This window comes from Aythya ferina (genome assembly GCF_964211825.1).
Source record: "Aythya ferina genome assembly, chromosome: 10".
In the NCBI taxonomy this organism is placed as follows: domain Eukaryota; kingdom Metazoa; phylum Chordata; class Aves; order Anseriformes; family Anatidae; genus Aythya; species Aythya ferina.
Genome location: NC_140306.1, coordinates 18,641,199 through 18,658,757, shown reverse-complemented (window position 1 = coordinate 18,658,757; position 17,559 = coordinate 18,641,199). Strand labels below are relative to the sequence as shown.

The following is a 17,559-nucleotide window of genomic DNA, read 5'->3' as shown; positions in this document are numbered from 1 at the left end:
GTAGATGGTGGCAGTGGCCATCACTGGTGCAGAGCCAAACGCCCCATTCTTGACAGACTGACTCAGAGAACACATTAGGAAGTATTTTAGTGTCAGACAGAGGGGTTTTGTTTGTTTGTTTGTGTTTTGTTATGTATATACAAGTAGCTGAAAGTTGCTCAGCAGTTTCAAAGTCAGAAACAAAGTCTTTCTACCAAGGAATATGAAACCAGGAGGGAACCAAGACAACAGCATTTTCCAGTCTGATCACAGCTCCCCAGCACACAGCTGGAAGTTACTTTGCACTTTTTAAAGGCATTTGACACCCAACAGAGGCACGCACAATCCATATACCAGTGTTAGCTGTATTTACACATTCATTCTGCATGCTCTCCATAATTCTGTAATTTAACAGAAATATAAAATAACACCAACTTCAAATTTCAGACTCTAGCTCAGCCCACACACCTATGCATGCAGGTACAGCTGTTTCACCAGCTGCACACACAGAGCAGCCCTAAAACTGGTCTGCAGGAGCCTGCATGTGGTCTTTAACTAGATTAAGATAGGGCATAGATAATGCCTGAACATTACCCTTTCGGTCCCATGTGAAGTACTGCTGAACAATCCTGCTCTGTAGTACTGGCTCTAGCAGAGAAGGAGAGGCACGTTATGAAACCAGATAACTTGGTTTCCATTCCTGGGAGAATGGCAACACAGCCCCACGGTACTGAGCGTGCTATGGCTATGATGACAGAGATATCGGTCCTCTTAACAGCATTGCTAAATTGTATTTTCTTTGCACTGCAGCAACTCTCACTGCACATTTGTCATCAGCTCTGGTAGTTTCCAGGTTCTGAAGTCTGGAGCAGATTCAAGCAGCAAAAGAAAATCTCAGCAAGGTGGCAGCAAACAGCCAGCCAAAACAAACAAGACAGGTTTAGAAAACCTCTCTAGTTCATCGCTGAGAATAGAACTGCTTCAGCAGTGTGACCCTCTGGCCTTCCAGGATATGGACTAATTCCTTCATCTTGCAGCATATACGTATTTTAGTTTCTCAGCATTAAAGAATATAAAATATGAAAGTGCTGTAAATATTTCTTCACTCGTATGAAGACCTACCTGCATTGCAATTGCACTAACATAAGGCAAGTTTTGCTCCTGGAACAACAGTATTCTGACCTAGGATGGTGGCAATACACAAGGACTAACGTATTTATGAGATAACGCAGTTACACTAGGCTTGCAGAATGGTGGAATCATTGATGGGTATCTCTCTACTATCTGAAAAAGTAGAGCTACAGTCATCTGAAAAACTGACCTCAATCCATATGCTTGTGGTCAGGCGCATGATCAACTCTGGGGACTTTTCTACCTGAGATTCAAAACACAGAAGTGTGAACATCAGTTCTGCTGTACTGGCAGGAATGGGAGAAGCATATTCATCGATCAACACCAGCTCTTTCTTTCCTAAAGAAACACAGCTTGGCTTGAAATGCTGGACTGGAAGGCATTGAGCCCTTCGTGCCTGTCACAGGAAGAGCTCATTCCTGGCTGTCAGTGCCACGTTGCACCATGTGCTCAGTCGGCGCTATCAACTGCATCCCCATAAACATCCAGTACCCAGACATCCAAGTGGTGGAATTTACAAACAAGAAGACAAATGGCTATAATAATATATTTGTATAGTGATCATACATTTTATGAGGTATTCACTTACTGTAAATTAACTGTAAAATCTGGGAGAGGAATTTGAGTCTGACAGGAAAACATAACAGACAGAAACAAGCTTTTTTATTTTTTTCTCTGCAAGGAAAACCTTGTGAAGTGAGACCAACTCACTTCATCAATACACACTGTAGAACATAAGGAGATCTTCTTTAAAGATAGCTTTTTATTTCTAGGATTTCTAATGGCTAACGGTTGCCCTTTACTATTGTACAGTAATATTCTTAAAAAGAGCGTATAGCTTACTGGAACTAATGGAGCTAATATCACAATTGACAGGACAGGATTTGACCTTGTAAGTCTTATTTCACGAAATGTTACTGACTCCATTTAGAAGTTGAATAATAGTGAGTAAACTCTCTGAAATATCAGGGTCAGGTTTCAAGACCTAATAAAGGTCAGATCCCAGTCTGTAGGAGTGCAAACAACAGTGCTGGTGAAGCATTCCACCTTTGAGACCACTGCCATTACCTTACAGACCAGCTGCTTGCTCTGCCAGGCTGTTTGGGCATGCTGCAAGGTCAGCACTCACCAAGGAGAGAACAGGGTTTCAGGACTGAAGTTTAAAGGAAGGTTCGTTTCAGCACTGAAGTGTATAACTTATTTAACCTTAGTATACAAGTGAGAGAATAAATAGTAAACCTAAACTGGCTTCCCTTGCCATGTACCAGAATTTTTCAGGATAGCAATTTATTCACACTGAGAGGTGAATATAAGTACTGGTTGACTCCAAAAGCTTCTATTCACTTGAACTGGTTGGTTAAATCCAACAAAAACAGTAAGGAAACCAACAGTATAACTTTTTTTTTTTTTTTTTTTCCACCCAGAGTGATTAGCTTTCACCTGAAACCAAGGCAGTGAGAGTCTCCGCCTGTCCTGCAATGGATTTTTGGGCATGCCACAGTACAAACCAGCTCCTGTCCCTGGGGATGAGCACAAAGGGAAAGGAGAACATGCAACACTGAAATCATTGCTGCCCAGGGCCAAATGCTAGGAAAGGCAAAAGTCTGTGTTTCATGAACATATTTAAAGCACATTCACTAGTTTAATGCAACAATGCAAACTTACAAGACTTGTGTTTTGGAAAGTCTATGCATTTATATCCAATCTCACTAAAAGATACACACAGAAATGGAACTTGCTTGTGACTGCATTCAATCCAAACTGATTGAAATTAAACATTTATGTAACCCTCTAATGTAAAACTCAGACATCGCTGATGTTTACTATACTTCTCTTTTGATTTCAATGCCATGAGTTAAGACAATGCTTATCAGCTTTGATTCAGAACCAGTAAAAGTACAAGTTTTTATCATTAACACATGAGACATTACTTAAGTGTATGTTATCTTCAATAAAAACAGTTACTCAGAGTAAATATCTTACAAAATCAGTTGGCTAGAATACTGTAGTTTTGAATTTGGAACTGAAAATTACTGGTTTCATGCAAGGCAATTCCAACACAAGGAAAATTATTGCAAATTGCAGAGGAAAAAAACTTGGAAAAGAGGGAAAAATATACTAATCTTCAGGAGCTTATAGGCCATAAAAAAGAAGTTTTATAGAGGTATCTGTAGACTTGCAATTCCTGCTCGAACACAGGAGAGAAATAGCCATCAACTCGCTAGTTACTCATGCATTTGGCAGAGCTGCTCAGCAGGTGTAAGGCTTTCCATGCCACCAAACACAAAATGCATCGACTTAATGCTCTTATCTGAAAGTCCTCTTTCTAGTAATTTCTCAGAATTGTTATTAAAAAAAAAAAAAAAAAGACCACTCTAAACTTCATTAAGCAAACAGAGAGTTTCTCATTCTGCTTTTCAACACAAAACAGCACCTTAACCTTATGGAAAAACTTGTAAGAATTGTCTGTTTTATATTGTAATCACCATTTGATTAAAAAGACACATTTTCAGTAATGAACTTAATTTTTTTAATGACAAACAAGACAAGCCTGAACAGGAGTCTTCTAGAAAATCTGTCCAAACCAACATCTGTATCAGGCTCACTAGGCCATCTATTTTTGCCACCAAGCTCACTGGAGAAGATGTCATGCTCTTCGTTTCAGTCTTTGCTTTTCAGGAAATTCTATTCCCAACTGAAGTGAGGTTTGTGTGTCTGGAATTTCTTTTGCATGTGTCATGTGCTATCATCTCACATTAGGTTTGGTACAACAAATTCTGTTACAAACTACTGGCAGCAAAATAAAATAGTTTCCTGAGACCCTTTTGGCGTGCCTCAATCAGAAACTGATACTTCACTTCATACAAGATGTATAACCCTATAATGTTAATCAATTTAACTTGTGCTCAGAAAATGATTCCAGTGAGTACCAATATATATCAAAAGTCAAACAGAAGGTAACATACAAATAGTGAGAGGTAAGAAGAAAAGGAAACTGAAGTACACCCAGATGTTTTTTTTTTTTTTTGCAAGAACTCATTCATTTTCTTCTCAATTCTGTTCCCTGTGTATGAGCCAGTTCCAGTCAGACTCCCAGCTCCTCGGACCCAAACACTGCTGAAGTTGTTGCTCACAGTGAATATATGGAAAATGTGAGAGCTCCACATCAGACTGTAGACCTCAGACTGTGTTACTGAACTTCTTACTCAAAAAAATAAAAATAAAAAATACACCGAAGGGGAAAGGGAAGGGGGCAACAGGCAGCACAGGTGGAGGGGGTAAATCCCTTACAGTGTTCTGTGACAGCCAAGAGCAGGGAAGGTAACACAAGGGAGAAGATGCAAATTCTTCTTTTTGAAATAAATTTTTTACATAGCAACCTCATACAGAATAAAGTTCATCCTAAACACACACCTTATGTACCCTTGAGACATATTCACCAACTACCTTAGTGGAAAGGCGTTTAGCACTGTATGCAAACCTATTTCTTGCACAGCACAGGTCACCGGAGGTGTAAGCAATAACTTGCACATGACTGATTACAGTAAAGGCTACAAGGTTTTGTGTGATGATTTTCTTTATTTTTAAGATTATATTATACACGCACAGAGCAACAGTTCACAAGAGCATCAACTTTCATAACATCTTTTAAAAGTTACTGAAGCAAGTCCTCCCCTTTCTTGCAACTGTTTATACTGTTAATAGGTTTTAAACCCAGAGTTGTTGGAGCCATAAACATTTATTTTAGTACTCGGTAATTCAAAACTACAATCAAATACCTCTGAGCACTTGTGAATACAATTGGCATCCCTATGGCTCACAAAACAGCAAGTACTCAATAACAAGGAGGGAGAAGGAATTATTGGTTCACATTTTTTCTAAATCGCTCCTTTTTTGGTGTATAAAGGGGTTGAATGAGTCTCAGTCAGAACTGTGCCCAGCATGACCAGGCTGCCAAGGGGCAGGCGAGGCAGCTGGGCACGCGTAGCCTCAGCACGCCACCCACACACCCCCGTGAGCCTGAGAGCCCTTGGTCCCCGAGCTGCCTGCATCGGGCAGCTGCCTCCCTGTAATGCCCCAGAGCACCTGCGTTAGCAACTGTCTACCACTTAATTAGGTACTCCATCATCATCAGTGGTCCCAGTGATGGAGTAAAACCCAGTCATTCCACCAGGCAGTGAACAATTGCAGACCCCAAGGCTCTGTAATGTCACTGCTTGCAAATTCGTTCGCCGCTATGTGCTTGTTGGAGTCACAGGCACAGAGTGGCACAGCAAACACAAGTGGCCCCAGCGGGAGCTCCCTGGTCCCCCAAGAAAAGGCAGAAAAGGAGGCAGTGGAGGTTTGCTGAGCCTAACCATAGCACAATTCCTCCCTGCCCCATCCCTCACTCAGACTTTGGCTTGCTGTCAACAACACCAGTTCTTTGGGCTGGTGTTTTAGGATTTTTGGTGACTTTGGAAGAGAATTGGTCATCTCAGGCACAGCACGGATAGACTGGGAATAGTCAATAAAACATAAAACCTGCTTGCACATAAGGAGATCTTTATAAAATTCCAATTACTGCTGGCTTGTTACCTAAGAATCCCTGAGAGGTAAGAGATATTGCTTGCTGTGAGGCCCAGGGTAATGAAATTACAAATCCTTTCATGAGTAAGCATATGCTAGAAAGCTACATTTATTTGGCCTACATATTTGAAACTGTTCAAAAGGTTATTGTCTCAAAAAATCTGGATCAGAAATTACTAACTACTTCTATTTGCTTCTCTAACAAGGAGCTATACTCTGTGTCATTTTTAATTCCTTAGTGATCGATTATAACACTACAAACAGTACTGCAAAGAAGTCTCATTTAAATTCTGTTTTCTTAAGAAGTATCAAACATGCATACAGAAAATACTCTCAGGTATATACTATAAATAAACAACAAACATCACACCTCTGAGAAACCTGGTGAGCCCAACAACCTTGTCTTTTCAAGTGCTTAATTAATTTATATAAGAAGACCCCCATCTTACTTTTATAGTTTGTCTCCAGCATGTTTTAATTTCAGAATTGAGATTAAATGTTCTTCAAAACATGTATGAAACTAACATCACAAAAGATGGATGATGCTTAGCTCTACAAAATAGGTACACAGCATGGGTTTTCAAAAATATTTTGAAGTCTAGGGATTTTTAGGTTAGGTTATTACATGTCATCATAGGATAGATGCCCAACCCCAGCTGGATTCATTAATTCAACATTCAGGATTTAAACTGTCTTTGTACCTAAATCCCATTAAGTTTTCATGTCTGAAAATCCTTGACTGTGTCCACTATCACCATGGAAGACCTGTCACAGGCAAACACTGCTTTTTGTGCTTGTGCCAGTAGTGCCAACATACACTCCCCAGCTGGGTGCGAAACCTTCATCCTGTTTCACTTTTTCTTGAAACACTCTGAGACTCCCCTTGGTGCCAACACTTACCACAGTGCATTTCCTTATAAAATGAATGCTCCAGCCAACTGAATGAATAATAGCTCTTGTGCTGCAGGGAAAACAACTTGGTGTAGAAGATGCGCTATTAGTGGATGAAAACTCTGAGTATACCACATCATTGCACCAGATGCTGTGAAATAGATCCTGCTCTCCAGGGTGTATCTAACGAAGGCAAGACTAGCAAGATCTGAAGGAACATGCGTGTTTGTCCCACCTTGTACTGCACATCATACCTGCCAGCCATCATCCATAGTAATTCACATCCTTATTCATAAGATCACACCAAAGTGAGAAGCTGCCATCTTCATTTTATGGGTAACACAAGAAGACAGAAAACCACCTTCACAAACATCTCTAGTTTCTAGATTGGCAGGTATTGGGGTTTAAAAAGAAAAGACCTGTGCCCTGAGCATTTCTGTAAGTTGCTTAGCTTCTTAAAAATTTGCATACATCTGACTACAACAAAGTATTTAGCAAAGCATAGAGCAGAACTTTGGTATTCTGCATACAATGATCATGCTTTCACCACTTCACAGGCCTTCACATCTTTAAGAAAAAACATCTCTAAACTGTTTTCTCTAACTAAAGATCATGAGCTCCTGCACCATAAAAGACCATAAAAGCCTGCCACACAGAAGTGCTGTTCTCCAGGAGCTCACGTCCTTTGGTTAGTATCTCCACTTCAACAAGGGGACTCAGGGACATGACACAATGAATGGAACAAGGCGATGAGTGCTTGGGCTTGAGCTCACTAGGGGAATTCTTGCAAAAACAAGACAACAACAACAAAGAGTAATGCACCAGACTTTGAGAAGCACGCTGAAGCCTGGCCAGCTGGAAAGCTAGCAGTGGCTTGGCCTGTAGCAGTTCCCAAAACACAAACAAGCAGGCAGCAGTCATGCAGAAACTTGTCTAGAGAGATCATCTAGGCACAAGCACACACACACAAAAAATTAACACTGACCCAAAAAGTATGTCCCTAAGCAGGGCAAGTCTGGATACTCAATACTGAGCTGCTACCTACAAGCCTGGGCTGGCAGGTTGGATCAGCCCTCCAGATCCATGTTCAAATTCCTTAACAGAGACAATTCAAAACACTTCATATGGGCCTAATGTTGCATCCACTGAAAACAAGAGCTTTGGAAAAACCCAGGCCACATCTGGCAGTCCAGAGCCTGGAGATTTGATACCTTTGGCTACTGCTTATTTCAGAGTCTGCAAACAATTAGGCTGAATGCACTCCTTTATGTTGCTGGGGCAGGGCTTGGTTTACCCTTGCACCCCGTGTTCACAGGCTCATGCCACAAGCAGTGTTTAGCGCGTACACACTTGAAATTACTGGTCTCATTAAAATGCAAAGTGCCAAAGGGGCCTCAGCCCAGCACCAGTGGTTCCCTTCATTCTGCTCTCACAGGCAGGGCTATCCAGGCCTACTTGTGCTGTTAGATACGGGAAGGAAGACAAATAAAAGGAAAGGACAGGGAAAGACGACTGTGGTAAATACTGCACCTTGGACAGGTTTCCTTAAAACCTTGCAGGCAGTGGGGCAGCCCCAGCCACGTTTCATGCCCCTGTGCCCTGCCTGAGCACAATGTGGAGGTGCGAGGCCTCCCCACATCTGCCGGCTGGGCTGTGCACGGTCCCCACACCGCTCACGGCTCCCGCTGCCACCGGGCTGGCGAGGGTCAGGTGGCAGCGCTCGGCCGCAGGCACTGGGGTCACACCAACGACATAAGCGAGGGAAGGGGTCTGCAAAGCAGCACTAGAAGCCCCCACATACATGGTATTTTTTTTATTAGGGAAAGAAAATCCTGATTTTCTCTTTTTCCCACTAAACTGCGTCCAGATACTTAACAAGGTAAGAATGCTATCTTTGGCAGAACAACTAGATCTATTTTGCGGTTTTCTCTTAAAATGCTCCTCTATTTTACAGTATTTCAGCCCTCTTTCTGTAAGTATCTCATCCTGCCTTATACCCCGTTCATGCTATCTCACTCTATAATCTTACCATTTCAAAACAATGATTACCAAAGAGACAACTGAACACTGCTGCCCAGGGCTGTAGTTCATGCTGATTCATACTTGCTGGCCCAGAGGCTTTTTCTCCCCTCAGCCTGCTCTCACGAGGTTTATTTTTACTCTTCAGTTATCCTAGTTTCAGGGCTCAAAGCTTATTTTTTCCTATTGCAGAAAGAACTGGGACTAAGCATATAATACAGGATTAAGTTTGAGGTAGTTCAAATAAACGTGAAAGAACACTTTACCTAATGTCAAAAAAAAAAACAAAAAAACAAAAAAAAACAAAAAAAAAAAAAAAAAAACACACACAGAAATTAGACTTCATGTTTCCAAAGCTCCATCCACAGCATTCTCGCACCTCTGGTGCATTTTACAGCAGTGGTAGGAAGGACAAAGTCTTGGTGTGCTCTGGGAAAGCCTCAGAAACCCTTACTGCAGGCCTGCTTCACGGATCTCTTTTTCCTCATCTGTCCTTAGTTAGGAAAGTAAAAGACATCTTTCTTCATCAGCCTCAATACCTCAGCAAACATAGTAGATGAGACGGCTGAAATCACAGCTATATCCTGAGGAGTTACACGAGAGCCTCCCAGTACCTCCTACCTGATCAGGATTCACATGCAATGAATGCTATTTTCCAATCCACTGATCTCGTCTCACAAATATTTACTTGGTGCAATTTACTTCAGTTGGAGAGCAATTATCCTTATCTCTAAAAATGACCATGATAAACTCATCCAGAACTGGTGATTTCTTTAAGTGGAAAAATACCTCTATTCTGAAACACAATGGTTCTAGCTAGACGCAAATTGCTATTTGGCCTGCCAGAACCAGAATGCAAATCATAAAACATTCATAACGAGGCTGTTTGCTACCTGAGTTACATTTATCCAAGAAACAGCACTCTACAGGCAGTGCATAGCAAAATGGAAAGGAGTAGGAAAATAATAATAATTTTTTACAGTAAGATCTTTAAAGATGTTTTTATTCAACTCTCCCTTGTACAGGGAATTTTAAGGATGAGGAAATAGAGAAATTAAAACTCTCTCCGTTTGTTGCTCTTGCAGTAAATGACAGGATAAGATCAATGTTTGGAAAGAGACCGTATGAAGACAATAGTCTCCGTAAATCTCATCCCTTCCCTTGGTAACAGTATTTAATTTACACTTTCTCAGCTGAGTAATCACCTCTACTTTACAGTTACTGTTCCTTTAGGAATGGATTAATTAGCATTTGCCACAGAAACTTCCATAGGCCTGTACATTGCTGAATAATGTTGCTCTTTAGTCTACGAGCAGGATCTATGACAAGTGCACAGACGGAGAGCGGAAAGTTTCCTCAGCAGAGAGCAGTGCAGGCTGGCACAGAGCTGAGGGTGGCGGACCCCCCTGGGCAGCAGCAGCAGCCAACGTCACCCCGTCACAGGCTGGAAAGCGCCCGCTGGGCTCACACAGCCTTGCAGCGCTGCCTCCACCCCTCCTGCCTGGCACATGGAGAAGCCAGCTCCCCAGAGTCACCAGTTTATTTGTGGGCTTGCTGTGGGGTCTGTCACTGTGACTGTCGTGGTGCCCATGTCCTCCCTTGGGGCCATGAGCGCTGCTGCCCCAGAGAGCCATGGCGCAGGCCCGGCCTCACACAACACCCAGATAATCAGGCAAACTGCTGGCTCGGTAGTACACCTCATTGTATACACTTGCATCTGACAACAACGGCAGCCTTTGAACACAGTTATTCCCATCCCTGGCCAGGCACAGGCCGGCACAGGGCTCCCAGCAGCCCTGCCAGGGTCTTCCCCCCTCCCGGGGCCCAGCCTGTGCCTCAGCAAGGAGGGAAGGCACATGCCAGCCTCACAGCGAAACACAGACAGAAGTGAGGCACAAAAGGAGAAGGAGCATCAGAATGCAAAATTTACCTTTCCTGAGCACCAAAGGACTCCACATTGTTTCTACCATTAGATTACATATGAGGCAGCAGAGACTTGGGAGATGAAAGCTCAACTACATATAAAACCAAAGTGAGATACATAAAATATACATAAAGAAGCCAAGACTTAAACCAAAGGCATCAGGGATCCAACCACAGCTGAATTCTGGTGCCAGGACACAGCTAATAGGAAGAACAAATGCAATAGCCATCTACCTCAGGATGAATTTTTAGTGGCAACAAATGTTTCTGTGGAGCCTCTTATACTTTTCTGAACTCCAGAGAAAAAGAAATACTAAAATAAATAATAAGATATGTAGAACATCCCTAGACCCACAAAAATGTATCTCTCAGGGACTCGGGAACAAAAGAAATTTGTGTTTCGGGGAAGGGGGAGGGAAAGCATTTAAGATGAAATTTTAATAATGGTATTGATGGTTTGAAGGAATGAAAACCTAAAATAAAGTTCATCCCTCCAAATGCAGACTGATGAGAAAAGAAGGAAAATACAATTAAGTGCAAAAAGACCCCAAACAATCCCCTAAGCCAACCCTCCTCTCCAAGGCAGCCACTGCTGGACAGGTGCAGCCACTTCCAGCCCCTTGGGCTGCCTGCATCACCCCTGCACACTGCAGGCCCTCTGGAGTCATGCTCTGTTCACAGCGTCCTAAACACCCTCCCAGAGCTGGAAGCAATGGGGGCCAGCTCACGCTGCACCCCAGATAGCTGGGCAGGACCCAAACCCATCTTGGGGCTGCCTGCATGCAGCCTCTGAGGACAAGGACATGCCCAAGGGCCCCCAGAGGTGTGGTACAGCTTCATTGCGAGGTTGGCAGTCCTTGCAGAAAACAGCAATACAGCTGCATGGTTTTTAAAGATGAGAAAATAATGTATTTGGCAATTCTGGCAGATTATGCCACTATATAGTTAGAATACATACACAAAATTTATGCTTTCATTCTACACCTGCAGGCAAAATTAATTTTTCTTTCCAGTCCAACTAATATCATCATTCACCCTCTATCACCAGCCCAGGAGTCACCAAAGAGACAGAAGATGTATGTGTTTTATTACGTGAAACATATGGATCTACTCACATGAGTCACAGCCACATCAATTAAAACAACAACAAAACAAGTGAAAATACAGCAGTCCCTAGGCAGGAGTGTTGGAGCTAGCCATGTCAGAGGAGACTCCTGGTTTTGGAAAAGGTCCTGCAATTCCCTTACAATGCTTGGCCGACCTGCTCCCACCAGCTATTCCCTCAAGAAGGTTGGAGCTACCTGGCTGGGGTGGTCCAGAGCACCAGCACCCTTACAGCTGCACCACCTACAGCTAAACAGCATGCTGTGCCACTAAGAGCTATTTATTTATTTATTTATTTTTAATAATATTTAAGGAATATTGTTAAATATTCTTTATGTATGTATATATATATATATCAACTAAGGCAAAAATGACATCTGATGATTTTCAAACCTGTTTCTCTAGGCTAGATGATTCGCACCTGACAAAACATCCATCATATTTTATCACTGTCCAATAAGAATCACGACCTAATCTAGACCACAGCCAGTCCTCTATCAGCCAAGAAGTTCCTGTGGATGACAGACTGAGGAGACTCCAAAATGTGTCAGCTAGCTCTTCAACCAAGCACTTTCACCCCAAAAAGGCTTTCTTAAACCCCCTTATTGAAAATGTAAGGACATTCCACCAATCCCTCATTTTTGAGAGGAAAGGGAGGGGGGAGGCAATTTAATTTTAAGTAGATTGGGTTTAAATTTCATTAGTCCCAACTCAGACCTAAGTATAATGCAAAGTCTTGATGCACAGCTCGGATCAGATATTGCCTTAGGCTGCAACAAATATAAGGAAAGAGCTTTAAACACAATCTGCTAGGTAATACTGACTGCGGCTGAACTCAGTGCACAATTTCGGCAGGTGCTTTTTGCCATTTACATTATCACAGACACAGGTGTTATAAACAGATCATTTTATTCAGGTTACACCAACTTGAAGGTTGGAATCAGCTCACTTCCCCCCTTGCATTATTAGCTAGCCAATCCTGTTAGGTTCATCACTCACAAAGTGAAAATATCTAAATGTGAAATAAAATGGGTATCCATGAAGAGAAGGTAGCCCAGAGGTAAGGCTTGGAACACATTAACTATTCATTGAATCACTTTCAGCAGTTTATATCTGCTAACAACATCCCTCTAGATGGTACGTGTGCTCACCTCATGTTTCTCATTTCAAGGCATTGGGTTCAAACCCTGCTTTCTGTGAGGCTGCCTGGCACACTGCTGTAATGCAGTGAGGTTCTTCAGGTAGGACTGATTTCTAGAGCTGAAGCTCTTTTCAAGCTGACTCGTGAAGTTGACGTTTACAATAAAAACACAACTGGAAGTAGAAGACAAAGAGGCTACCATCTCCTTTCATGGATCCTGTATATCTTTTATTTAATTTACACAGCGTGCTGTTTGTGTGGGGACCTAGAACCTCAGCTCCTTCTTCTCCAAATCTGCCCACCTCCTATCTCCCTTAAACTTCTCAAGTAGATAGACTAGGCAGCTCAAGATGTGTAAGGGCTACCTAGATAACACAAGAAGAAATATCCCTGTCTAGAGAGCAATCAGTATTCTTTATAGTTTGAATTCTTTACTCACAGTCTGAGTTCTCATGAGAACATTTTGTGCTATGTCTTGAAAAAGGAGATATTACTCTTGATTTGATGAAAAATGAATTGGAAATAGGAGCTGTATATGTGCTAATTTATAGCGATGAAGTTTGCATTCATTACAGTAATGAGCATTGCATAAAGCGTATAATCAGCATTCACTGCAGATGTCAAGAAGAATCCAGAGGCAGAGAGGAAATACATACACTTGCCACAGTTGATCATAAACATCATAAACTTCCAGCCCCCAAAAAAGACAAAGCAAGAGGCAGTCCTTTTTCTCCCTACTGGTCCCCAGTTGTGTTTGAATGTATCTATCAAATTCTTGCACCAACGAGCTTAGACAGTCTTTCAGCCATAGGATAAATATTGCAACAAATGCTGTAAATATTTTTGTAGCATGCACGTTGTCTCCTAGAAGCACAACTGTTTCACTCCTTCCCCCAGTAAAAGACAAAAGCTACAAATATGATTACATTCAGCTGGAAGCTGGAGGATCCAAGCAGATAACTAATTAAATCCAATTCCTTTTCTATACAGTAAAATGTTTACCTAACATCACATTGGAAATGAAGAAGAGCAAGCAATGAAAGGAAAAGGTCAGATTTTAACAATTCATCACCTGAAATAAAGCTAAAACATCAGAAAATACCCTCTAGTCTGTGAAATCAAAACAAAGCAGGCAATAGCTAAACAGTAGCTACAATGTCAGATGAAACACAAACCATCTTTGGAAAGAGAAAAAAGTAACTGGAGATTTGCTTGATTTCTTGTCCATGTGGAGCAGAAAGAAGAAAAGAATAATGAATATGCACCAACATTATTATGCGTATTTGTTATGTAGACATCTACACTAGAAGTAGTTCTTACCTTCTGGTAACCTAGGGTTGGCATGAATAGAGTTGGGGTCCCCATCTTCCTCGGGATGGTAACGATAAAGTGTCTGTGACTGCTTTTGGGATGACTGACTACGATCTTCCTTTAGAGCAACGGGGGGAGAGGTTGTGGCACTGAACTTTACCTTGGGGAAAGCATTTCCCTCTTGTGTTTCATGGAAAGATTTTGCTGGACTTGGCTCTGTTAAATTCACTTCTTTCAAGCCTAGATGAATACTATTCCCTGGTTCTTCTTTTCTGGCATGCTTTTTCATTTTAGAGTGTGGGGCTCTTTCTTGCTCGTTCCTCTCTTTGTCCCCTTGCTTCCCCTTGGGTCTCCTCTCTGGCTCCCCCAGGTGCTTAGGGGTCTCAGTGGTGGCCGTGGTGTGCTCTGGAGGAGTACTGGTGGTTGCTGGTGCTTCCTTATGCGTCACTTGCTGGGGGGATGCTGCAGTGGTGCGGGGCACTCTCTTTCGCTCAATTCTTTCTGTGGCACTGCGAAATTCAGAAGGCAGCTTAGGTGCTGGTGTGGTGAGTGGCACGGTCGTTTCCTCGGCATATCTATCAGCCAGAGCTGAAACTGAAGGAGCAATGCTGGCTGGTAAGTAGTCATAATCCTCGCTTTGCTCTTGGCTGATGCTCTCTTGCTCAAGATGGGAAGAGTAGCTCCTGTATTTTTTTGGAGATTCCACCTGGGTATTGTCTCCTTCTGGAGCCTCCTGGTCGTAGCTGTACGGATCATCGTAGTGCCTCTCTGGTTCGTTGTCTTCAGTGTCCATGGGACTCACAGTATTTAAGGCGAATGTGTTACAGTCTGGAAGCTGGTAGCACATCAGCTCACCGCCAGCATTTGGGCAATGGCAAACCTTGCACGGGGGCATGTGGAAGGTGTGCCCTGCTACGTACTTCTGGCCCTCGTGGAGGCAACCTATTCTTCCACACTGAGGGCATCCGTCCGCTGGCACCACCGCATCAATGCAGTTTGGAGGCAGCTCCGGGCACAGCATGAACTGGCAGCTGATCTTGCCTCCTCCCTTGGGGCACGAACACTCGGTGCTTCCAAAGTCCACGAAGTAAGACTGCCCTTCGGGTACTTTGCCGTTGATAAAGCCCACGTTGACACAGTCGTAGTACTGGTAGCCTTCGCACGTGCAGCCGTGCTGCAGGCACGTGGCACAGCACTCGCCGGGCTCCAGCACGTCCTCGATGCAGTTGTCCAGGGGCTGGCACTCGGCACCCGTGCAGTCCCTCTGTGCATGGGAAATGCTGCTGCACAGCAGCATGAGAAGGATGGCGTTCAAACAGCTCAGCTGCCAGCCCTGGTACCTACCCATAGTCTTCCCAAACGAATACAGCTGCAGCCCGAACTTGCACATTTCAGAGCTGTTCGTTTTCTTCCTAGAAGGCTGTAGACTCAGCTCCAAATCTGCAGTCTTTTCCCGAGTTACCTTTTCTCATAGATCCTAGAGTTATGAAAGAAAACTCTGTTAAAGACTATATTCAGCACATATCCTGTTAAACATTAGAGGTCTTTAAAAGTTGGGACGAAATCCAACATCTGGAAACCTAAGTATGAAATTAATCATAAAGCCTTCCAAGCATTGTAGGCACAAAGCTTGGAGTTGCATGCTCACCCCCACCCTCCCTTTTTAAAAAGAAAAGAAAAAAAAAGGCTGTTATTGTTCTATTTTTAATCTGCTCACAATACATATATATGTTAAAATAAAAAGAAGGCCTTTATACTTCAATGTCTTTTCATTAAATCATTCTTTCTAGCTTAAAAAAAAAAAAGAGAGATTTTTTTGCAGATAATGAACAAATGCCTACTTCCTCCTCTGTAGATGCAAATTTAAGATATTTAATCTTCATGTTATAGTTACAAAGACCCAAATCTTAAAGATCTTTCATGCCAAAATTTAGCCTTGAGACTTAAGAATTTGTCTCTACACATGTTAACTCAAAATAAGAGTTTTCTTCTGCCTCCTTCCTTCATTTAGCAATCATTTGCACTTCAGCCTTCAGCATTAACAGTTATTTTTCTTGCCCCAACAGTGCTAAAATAGAACTTCTTTGTATGTTGCGGTTACTGTGTGGTTAAACGTCGTATTAGCTATCCTGTAATACATATTAGAGGCCGGATCCTCAGCTCACAGAAGTTGGCTCAGCTCCACAGCAGGCCTGTAGTGCACTGGGGAATCGGGTGAGCACACTGCAGTTACAGTAAATACACAACAGACATTTACACCAACTGAGGATACGCCACCGGTGGCAACCACTTCTTTTATTTCTCACAGCACAAGTACAACTTTGCTTTACGGAGAATTGCTACGCTGTGAACAGAATATCTCCCTATAAAAATTAAATGAATTGGCATAACAAAAATTCATTAAATTGTGCTGAGGAAAAGAAAGCTGTTTGCTTTTTAATTACTAAATCCTTTGACCATAGAAAAGTTTAACAGTTAAAGGAAATCAGCTGTTGTACTTTACATCAAAAGCATGCTCAAAAACATATACAAATAACGAGGAAAAGTAGATAATACAGAAAAAAAAAGTTTGTGTATAGAATTTTATAGAATTTGTGACCTGATTATTTTTCCAGAACTCCTCCCATCATTAAAAAAAATACAAATAAAGGCCCTACATCTTTTATCTAGGGGGTTAAACGTAGACATATCACCAAGAACAATAAGCCACACACGCAACAGGAATCTTGCCAGAAAATCCATTCAGAAAGATTACTTCTCCCATTCAAACTGGGCTTCCAGCAAGTCTGCTTAGGCACTGCTGGAAAGCGGCCAGGCCGTGGGAAAAGCGTGCCTGTTCTGATAAGATACGGACAAACTGTGCTAAGAATTTCCACAGTTCTGTCCTGGAATTTGAATTACTTCAGTACGTTGTACAAAGATACAAGCCTTATAAACTTAGGGTGTTTTTTTTTTTTTTTTTTTTTTTTTTTTACTACTAATTTGAGTATATTAGTTCAGTATGCTGAAGAATACTGCCTGAATGAAAAATAAAAGTACCAGAAAGTATGCGAATGGCTTGGAAGAATCTCACTTTTTCAGAACTGCTCCCCAAACTAGGATATTCTGTACAAAGGTGAATTTTTCAATATGTGGTGCTGAAATTAATTTTTCAGAGTCCAGCCTGGGAATTAATAATTTATCCTACTTTCAGCAGCTTTTCCAGGTAATCCAAATTTGTAATTATTACATCTTGGTAGCAGGGGAATAATGAACAGAAGGACAATTAAAGATAAGCTCCATCTGTAAGGATCCCAGAGCGGCGTGCTGTCACCATCCACTCCCAGCGGTACCTTATGGATGCAGCGCTTCAGCACATTAAGTCCTTTGGTCAAACTCTGCTTGCTGGAGCGCTGCTGGGGCAGCAGGGCACAGCTCTTCTCCCCTGGGATGCTCCCCAGGCTCCCCCAGCCCCAGGACACTGATGGAGGCAGTTTGGGCATCGTAGCCCC

At 42.3% G+C, this 17,559-nt stretch overlaps 1 protein-coding gene across 6 annotated transcripts in view; it reads right to left on the bottom strand.

Annotated features, from left to right (window-relative positions):
• Positions 1-17,559, bottom strand: part of FBLN2 (fibulin 2) — a 105,055-nt gene that overhangs the window by 61,487 nt on the left and 26,009 nt on the right. For all 6 annotated transcript variants that reach the window (XM_084530455.1, XM_084530460.1, XM_084530456.1 and 3 more), the window contains exon 2: positions 14,078-15,545. In XM_084530455.1, coding sequence (XP_084386581.1) covers positions 14,078-15,458 — 1,381 coding nt within the window. In that variant the 5' untranslated portion in view covers positions 15,459-15,545. The remainder of the gene's footprint in view (positions 1-14,077; positions 15,546-17,559) is intronic.